This window comes from Prinia subflava, chromosome Z (assembly GCF_021018805.1).
Source record: "Prinia subflava isolate CZ2003 ecotype Zambia chromosome Z, Cam_Psub_1.2, whole genome shotgun sequence".
Lineage (NCBI taxonomy): Eukaryota > Metazoa > Chordata > Aves > Passeriformes > Cisticolidae > Prinia > Prinia subflava.
The window spans coordinates 102,380,782-102,390,098 of record NC_086283.1 but is presented as its reverse complement, the minus strand read 5'-3'; the positions used below and the strand labels follow the sequence as shown (position 1 = coordinate 102,390,098).

Here is a 9,317-nt window from a genome sequence, read left to right as displayed (position 1 = left end):
CAAGGCTGACCCAGGGCTCCACCAGGCTGGGCTGGGAATCTGAGGGATGTCCTCAGGGGTGAATCATCTCTGCCCACCACCTCACCTGACCCCGTTTTTGTCCCGATTTCACAAGGGGAATTCCCAGCTGTGGGGAAGGTGATGGCAATTTTTGGTTGGGTCACCTGGGGGCTGAGCAAAGCCCTCCCAAACTTTCAGGTCACCGTTAATACAAACCTGAACCAAAGACTAAGAAAAACGGGGAAATATGAGACTCCTTCCCCTGATGGCTTCTGCCATATTTTATCCTGCTTGACCTCATCAGACTCAATCTTAGTAAACATCAGCAAATTGAAATCTCGCGGTGAAACTTAACATTTATTTTCCTGCAAGGCTGACTGATTCTGCAAGGAACAAGGAGCCATTTGAGTGATTGATTGGACAACTTGCTAATAAATTAAAAAAGTAATCTTAAGGCTCTTTAGCCTGCATGACTATCGTATATGCTGAGTAATAAGAGCCGTCTAATTAGACATAGACACAAATTTATGGTCTAGCCTGTCAATCCACGGATTAAGGGCTGAATAAGTACCTACTGACACGATGGGCTGTAATGGCTCCTAAGGAGATGTTATGGTCTATCGTGTCAATAATCCACAGATTAAAGGCTCCCTAAGCAGGTGTTGACGTCTCAGCTCTTGGGGGCTCCTGTGTGGGCAGGTGGAGGGACCCCACGGGTGCTGTCCCTGCAGAAGATGAGGGTTTATTCCTTCTGCAAACAGCAGGAGCTCAGCACAGGACTGTGCTGGAAATTAGGCTTCAGGAACCATCCCAGGGGCTCCTGGTGGAGGTGAAGCTGTCTAGCCCTTGTGTGCTGGGAGATAAGAAAGGTTTGGGGTGAGCACTGCTATGGGTGGAGTCTCCAGGCCGCCCACAAACTTTGTTAAAGGCACAAAGTCCCTTTTTTCTGCAGCAGGATATCTCCTTTCATGTGGATTTATCCCTTAATTTGGACCCTTTTTTTTTTTCTTTGCTTTTGCTGAATGTGCCTGGAAATCTAGCTTTTAGGTATTTTTCTTCATTTTGTTTATCTATTTGGTTGGTTTTGGTTGGTTTTTTTTTTGTTTTGTTTCGTTCTGCTCTTCCACCCTGTAAGTGACCTGAGAGACTAGAAAGGAAGGGGGATTACCCTTTTGGGTGGCCATTTTTCTTTGTTTTGATGAGCACACTATGCTCTGTGTTCTCCTTACCTTGATTTAATGCATTTCACTTCTCAAGTAAGGGATCAGGAGGATGTTTTTCCTGAGAGCCTTCAAAATCAGCACTTGCCAGTAACAGGAGGGGCCAAACTGCCTCGGGAGAAGTCCTGAGGACCCTCCAGAGGAGCATTTAAAGCCCCATGGAAACCTCAGGGTTTTGTGTCTCCATCTCTTGCCTATCTCCAGGAGCAGGAGAGGAGAAGGGTGGTGGCACTGTCCCGGACACACAAATGCCACCTGAGGTCAGCCAAGAGAGATTATCGGGCGCGAGACGTGCTGAGCTTGGTCTCAGCCCTGGCCCCAGCCAGACACGTTGTGCTGACACCAGTCCAGACAATTTTTTTTTCAAGCACGAATGCCCTCTGTGTTTGCTGGTGGATAAAGGAGGAAGGGCTGTGATGTGCTCGTCTTGGCAGTGCCCATGGCACTCATTTTCCAGCAGAAAGCTGTCTCCTGGAAAGCCAGGCAGGATTCTCTCCAGGTCTCTGAGTCTCCCACCAGCACAAGGACGTGGAGCTGCTGCAGCCAGGGCAGAGGAGGGCACGGAGCTGCTGCCAGGGCTGGAGCCCCTCTGCTCTGCAGCCAGCCTGGCACACCTGGGGCTCTGCCCTGCACAAGAGAAGGCTCCAGGGAGAGCTGCCAGCCCTGCCAGGGCCTCCAGGGGCTCCAGGAGAGCTGCACAGGCCCTGGGGACAAGGCCTGCAGGGACAGCACCCAGGGAATGGCTGCCAGGGAATGCCAGAGGGCAGCGCCAGCTGGGAGATTGGGCAGCAATTGCTGGCTGGGAGGGTGGGCAGGCCCTGGCACAGGGTGCCCAGAGCAGCTGTGGCTGCCCCTGCATCCCTGGCAGTGCCCAAGGCCAGGCTGGACAGGGCTGGGAGCAGCCTGGCACAGTGCAAGGTGTCCCTGCCCTGTTCCATGGGGTCAATGGGAGCATCTTTAATGTCCCTTCAAACCCAAACCAGTTTTGAAAATGAGGAGACTTTCGTTAGCTGCTCACAGTAAATGCTGCCGTGGTGAGTGTTGTGCCAGGGCTGATGTTTGGTGGGAAATCCAGACCCAAGGATGAGGCAGAGGAGATGGGGTGAGATGACGAGAACTTTAGGATGAGCATGAGAAGATGCTCAGGACTAAAACTGCTTTATGGAAAAACAAATTTATATGTACGTATATTACAAACAGTGTATGTACATAGTTCGGAACACTTCTACATCAGGATAGTTTAATTTGCCTCTGAGCCTGATGTCATTGATGAAAGGTCCAAAAACAGGCATTGAAAATCCTCATCAGTAAGGCCATTTCATTCCCATTTTCAGTGTTGTTGTCACAGATACTGGTGATAATTTTGACAACCCTTGACATGGTCAGCTGGGAGCACTCCTGGTGGGTCAGATAGCTCAGTGTGTGCTAAAGTTGCTTTTTTCTTTCAAGGTTGGTTGACTGCAGGAAAACCTTTAGCTAAAAAAAACCAGAAACCAGAGCAAAACCAAAAGATCCCCGGCCTAGCTACATTAATGAACCTGGCATCGGGACAAGGGTGACATCCGAGGGACAACAGAGATCTAAAACAACCCCGGGACTGCAGCTGTGTTGCTTTAGATAATTACTATTATTTCTTAAATTCAATTTTGCTAAAATGCTTTGGGGGAATTAAAAAAGAGAATTTTTTTCTTTCCAAACTGCTAATAAAACTGCTGGAGCTTGGAAAGAAAAAGTATGGATGACATGCCTTCATCACCTTAAAACTCACCATGTGATGGAGAGAAAAAACACCAGAAATCTCCTGCCACTACCAAGCAGGGGGAGATGTGAGTCCTTCTGCCACAGCTTGGAAGAACCAAGTGTGGGACTCAATAAATTTCAGTGTTTCTGTGGTGTGAATGCCCCATACCCACTGCTGTTTCTGCAGCTGTCAGGTTTGTTTTGGAGGGAGGTTGTTGCTTTGGTATCCCATCCTCCTGGATTTCTGTATTTTCAGCAGGAGCAGGATCATGGCCTGAGCCCACAGACAGCATGTGCACCCCTAATGTGGAGAAATCCTGGTCTTTTATTGAGGAAATTCAGGCAGGGCTTGATGGTTTTGGAGGCCAAGTGGTGGGGAACCTCACAGCCTCTTGTGCAGATTGGCATGTGAGGCTTAGCTGGGATGATGCTTTTGTGGAGGATAATGGATGCATTGGCAAAACTGGGGCAGCCCTTCAGGAAAATCCAGGAAAAGTGTTGAAAATATGGGGGAAAAAAAAGTTTTCCAGTGGGAATGGGATGTGGTGTGATATAGTTGTGCTGGGGCATCACTAGTGGTGAACCATCTGCACCAAAATGACAAAAAATGCTACCCCAGGGGCTCTGGGGCAGTGCCTTGATTCCTCCCCTCTGTGAGGAGCTAATGTGAATGGTTGTTCTCTGTAGACCTGGCTAATCAATACAACTAATTCCCTAAATTCCTGAGGGCAAATTCACTGTATTTTTGGTTATTCCTGTACTATTACTTTTTCACAATGAGCTTGCACAACGCGCCGGGGGGAGCCTGCTGGAGCCTCAAGGCGGGCTGCAAATGGAAACCATGGAAAATCCTAAATAACCCAGTGATAGCAGCAAATGGAGGGATCCTTAATCACGAAATAACGGCGCAGATGTTTATAGCATTAAACATTATTGTTGTTTGCTGGGATATGGGAACGCTCCAGTTTGCTGGGAGTTTTCCAGGCATTTGGAAAGGGACATGGTTGCACCGAGGAGCTCGTAAAAATGATGCTTTTAACTCAGAACAGGGATCCCGAGGGGCTGGCAGCCGTCTACGGGCTGTGGCACACGAGGGTGTTGGGGAGGATGTGGCTGTGAGTTTTCCTGGGATCTGGGTTTTTGTGGAGATGTGAGCTGGGTGATGGGCGCCTGCCCTGACCCATGGGGCGAACCCAGCGGGGTGGGTTTTTTTTGGGCAGAATACTTCTGTTTGCTTCGTTTGCGCAGACCCGCAGTTATTGCCACCAAAAAAAGCCTTCTGGGGAGGAAAAAAGAAAAAAAAAGGAAGTCTGTCACTGTAGGAAGCATCTCTTAAGTCACTTTTTCCTTCTCTCCTGCCACCTCCTCTCCTGTCGGAGTGATGCCACTGGCTTTTCCCGCCCCTTTTCCTGGCGGGTGGGAGCAAGGGGGCTCCTCCAGGATCCCAACAACTGCAAAAAGCAGCCTTGGTGGTGGCTGGCAGGGAGGCCTGAGCCTGTTTACCCGAGCTCAGCCCTTATATTCTCATGGATTTTCGACTAGACATGCAGTCAACAGCCGAAGCCCGCAAACGGAAGAGGCTCTGGCATATTTATACTGTGTGCTGGCATCAGCTCCCTTAAAAAAAAAAAAACAACTCAAACATCCCAGATTACCTAAGATTCGTCCTTGAGGTCTGGTCACCCCATGTCATTCAGAAACCTAGTGGGATTCATTCATGAACTTCCAGCCCTCCATAAAGGTCTGTTCATTCATCGCCAAGGCAGTTTTTCTATTTTTTCTTTTCCTTTTATTATTGGTAGGTTTGTTGGGGTTTTTTCTATCTTTTCCTTAAATGATCTAGCAATTAAATAGCTCCCTGTAAGCAGCAGTGAAATAGTTGTTATGTGGTCCTCACTAGTGCAAGCACAAAAACCAGGTGAAAAAGTCACTTTTCCCCCTACCACCTCCTGAAAGGGACACTTTTATATTCAAATCAACAAAATCCTGTAGGAGTGTCAGCAGGGGTCCAATGGCTGCAAATTCCCTCAACTGCTGTAAAACAAAACCCAAAAGGCTCTGAGCATCATTGGCAGGCTGACAGTGAGGAGGGAGGTACTGGGAGGTCACCAGTGATCCCCCTTTGGATTGAGGAGCATCCTCCTCCTGGATCCAGAAGCATCCCTCCCAGATTCTTCTCTCTCCCAGGCAGGTGGTGGAAACTCCATCCTGGGGGTGTTTTCTGCCCCTCTGGATGCACTTTTGCACGGGGGACACCCCACCTGGGTTAGTGGGGAGGAAGTAACACAAACTGCCCTCCCTGCCCCTCCTCACTCCCAGGCTTCAGCAGGACAGAAATTACCCTTACAACAAAGCCTTGTGAGGCACCAAAAAAGGGAGTGCAAGGAAAAACTGGGGTGCACCTCAGCAGATGCTGTCCCAGGGACCACAACCCCATCCCTACTTCAACCTGGGAACGAGGGTCCCTATTTTGATACATACACAGTCAGGCCCGTTTTTAGTAGCTGCCTCCAGCAACTGCAGAAATATTTTCCTTGCTGGCATAGAAATGAGGAAATTAAAAGTGTGCGGCTGGGCTTCTTTTCTTTTTTTTTTTTTTTTCCCTTCTCTCTTAAAAGCACAGTGCAGGGCTTGAACGAGATGGGAGAAAAAGTGGGAAAATGGGCTTATTAATAGCAAAAAACAGAGAGAGCAGGCAGCCAACGTGTTGCCCTGGGAGAGAGGGGTTGGGGAGGCTGCAGGAAGAGCTTTTGGTTGCTGGGTCACCCACTATCCCAGCTCCAGCAGTTTCTCTCATAGTTCAGGGGATTATTTTGGTAGTGCTCACTAACTTGCGTTCCCAGCTTGTTTTTTTTTTTTTTTTTTAAATAGTGTTATAGAGATGAATAGTTCCCAGGTCTTAACATGCCTACTGAGGCTGGAAGGAATTACCCGCCGAGCAGCGCCAGGCTGCTGGGGATCCTCCATCAGGAAAAGGCTTTCTCACATTCCTTCCCCTCCTCCTGCCTTGCTTTTTCCTCCTACATCACTGCCATGCTGCATGGGGTAGCTATGGGAAAGGCAGTTGAGAGAAGGCGGCTACATGAATGAATTTCTGTGGTTTTTTCAAGGTTTTGGGCTGTTTCTGTTAACATGTGTGAGATTTTTTAGTTCCTTCTATCTTTTGGTGCTTCCTGTAGGTAAGGGTGACATCTCATGTCCCCTCATCTCATCACCAGGCCCTGCAGTCAGGGAAAAGCCCCATGGACCAGAGCAGTCAAGTTCTTGTCCCCTCTGCTCCCGTGGGGTGGCTTTCAATGTGCTTTTCTTAGCAGCACCTCATATTTTCCAGTGTCTGTGCACAGTAGATTGTCATTTATGGAAACAAATCTATCATTCAGTGGGTGAAAATCAGGGGGCTCAGGTGTTTGGTTGGCACAAGCATCTCACCCCTCCTGTTGGCATGGGAGGTGGTCCTGGTGTTGGTTTGGGTGTTGGTTTGGGTGAGGGTGGCTGTGGCTGTGTCGTTGACTATGATGCCATTCAGGACCTGTAACTCCAACTAGAACTAGGCACTGAAACAACACAGGAGTGCCCCAAACCTGGAAAAATGTTGTTTTGGAAATGGTGGATGCACTGTGGACATTGGTGTGTGCATGGAGAGGATTGTGAAGACATGGGCAGGCAAGGCCCTGCTGGTTTGTATCAATCCCCATGATGCTAAATCTCTCCTTTTTTTCTCTCTTTTCCCTGTTTTCCCTCAGATTCTCAAGTTCTTCAGGAGCCAGGGGATAGGTCACACTGGTGTGTGGTGGCATACTGGGAAGAGAAGACGCGCGTGGGTCGGCTGTACTCTGTCCAAGAGCCCTCCCTGGACATCTTCTACGATCTACCTCAGGGGAACGGTTTCTGCCTCGGGCAGCTCAACTCGGACAACAAGAGCCAGCTGGTGCAGAAGGTGCGCAGCAAGATCGGCTACGGCATCCAGCTCACCAAGGAGGTGGACGGCGTGTGGGTGTACAACCGCAGCAGCTACCCCATCTTCATCAAGTCGGCCACACTGGACAACCCCGACTCCAGGACGTTGCTGGTTCACAAGGTGTTCCCAGGGTTCTCCATCAAGGCCTTTGACTACGAGAAGGCGTACAGCCTGCAGAGACCCAACGACCACGAGTTCACGCAGCAGCCCTGGACGGGGTTCACCGTGCAGATCAGCTTTGTGAAGGGATGGGGCCAGTGCTACACCAGACAGTTCATCAGCAGCTGCCCCTGCTGGTTGGAGGTCATTTTCAACAACCGGTGACTCGAGACAGAGTGAACTCATGACATCTATACTCCTTTGCTGCTATTACTTCCTTCTGAGTGCTTGCTTTTCATGCAGACTCTTATTTTTTTTTGTTTGTGGTTTTTGTTTTGTTTTGTTCGCCCTTCTTCGTTTTGAGAAATAGCTTACAGAAGATTTTTTGTTCGTTCGTTCGTTCGTTTTGTTGGTTTTTTTTGCCTTTGGGGTATTTTGATAAATATATATCTATTTTTTAAAAGTGTGAATGACCAATAACTCTCAGAAGGGCGAGAGAAGGGTGCAGTTGGGGATAGATCACATGAGATAATTATTACTTCACGCCTCTCAAAAGGATTATCCAATGGGGATCGACGATTTGAAAGCCACTAGCTCTATGTTACAGCTCCTTCTCTGGGACAACACGAGGAGATGACTGTATTTTTGTAGGCACCACCTTCCCAGCGACGGCGACACCCAGACCCCTTCCCCAGCAGTGCTCGCCCCGCGTTGCCGCCGAAGGATGGTGCAGAACCTTCCCAGACAGGTCCTTTACCGACCTTTCGTGTTTCTCTTGTTGCTGGGTCCGTGTCTTGTCACTGTGTTCATTGTTCCACTGCTTTTTCTGTGTTTGTTATGACCGTGGGTTGGTGTGATGGGGGGGAAACAGCGGCGGATCTGCGGGCGTGGCCCGCGCTTGGTCATTTGAGCTGAGATGCAGAGTGACAGAATTGTAAACGCGAAAAACAAAAGTCAAAACTAAAGGAAAACAAGTGGGGAGAACAAGAGAAAAAGTGTTCACAACAGTCGGTGTGTCGTAACCTGCTTAGATCAGGTTATCCAGGTACCATCTTATCTGGAAATGCAGTTGTGCTTTCATTTCTTCTTGAATTCATACACGAGTATGATACTTTTACACTGTTCTTAGCTCAATGAGCATGTTTAGACCTTAACATAAGCTATTTTTCTAAATATAAAGGTTTAATTGAACAAGAGAGCATTCTTCTTGGAACTTTAGCATTGTAGTGCTTTGGAAAAACACCCACACAAAAGAAAGGACTCCTTAAAAAAACCCTGAGATTTATTAAAGAAAAAAAAAATGTATTTTATGTTATATATAAATATATTATTACTTGTAAATATAAAGACGTTTTATAAGCATCATTATTTATGTATTGTGCAATGTGTATAAACGAGAAAAAAGTAAGAAAGATGCACTTTGCTTTAATATAAATGCAGATAACAAATGCCAAATTAAAAAAAAAAAAAAAAAGAGAACACAAGGTTGGTGTTTTTTCTATGGGTGTTATCATCCAGCTGAATGTTTCTTTTTCTAAAGGAGTCTATGTTCCATTAAAAAATAAAAATGTACACTTGATCCCAAACTGTGCCAGGTGGCTTTTTTTGTGGTGTGGGTGAGGCAGGCTGGAGAGATGCTGCTCTGGGTGGGTGCTGGGTGGGTCAGGGGTGGGAGCACCCACCCCAGCCCTGAGTGGGACCTCTCTGGGGTGGGAGGCACCTGGGTGGGATTGCCCTGAGCCTTGGGCTCTGTTTGGGTGCCCACGGTGCCCAGTTTGGATGCACCCTGTCGGCCCAAGGCTGGAGGGACTGGCTGCCCAAAATCCGCTGGGCCGTTTCTGGTTTTGTTCCTATTTCTCCTGACTTCAGCCTGAGAGAACCCCAGTGCTGGGGACACAGCTCCTGTCTGAGCCTGACCCTGTCCCACAGATACTGGGCCGAGCTTGTGGTGGTCTGTGCCAGCAGCTGAGGAGGAAAATAGGAAGAGGAAGCCTGTCCCTGCATTTTCCTCAACTATTTCCTACTCCTTTCATCTCCCATGCCTCTGGAAATAAAGGTGGTTGTGCCTTTTGCCCCCCTCCCCCTGCCTTTAGGCATTCCTTGCTCCACATCCTCCTTGCACGTGTGCTCTGCCAGGGGCAATTCCTTTTAAATTGTTCCTGCTTTCTGTAGATCAGGACCTTGTGTGGAAACCCTCCTGGAGGCTGAGGGATGTGGACAAGAGGAATGTCCAGAAGGGCTTGTGAGCTCCCACCCTCCCGAAGTGTGTGGACCCCAGGAGTGTGACTGGAGGCTCTGCT

General features: G+C 48.5%; 1 protein-coding gene across 3 annotated transcripts in view; it reads left to right on the top strand.

Annotated features, from left to right (window-relative positions):
- The window catches only part of SMAD7 (SMAD family member 7), a 28,474-nt gene extending 19,871 nt beyond the window's left edge, over positions 1-8,603 (top strand). For all 3 annotated transcript variants that reach the window (XM_063421704.1, XM_063421705.1, XM_063421703.1), the window contains one exon: positions 6,704-8,603. In XM_063421704.1, the coding sequence (XP_063277774.1) occupies positions 6,704-7,242 (539 nt within the window). In that variant the 3' untranslated portion in view covers positions 7,243-8,603. The remainder of the gene's footprint in view (positions 1-6,703) is intronic.
- The last annotated feature ends 714 nt before the right edge of the window (positions 8,604-9,317 follow it).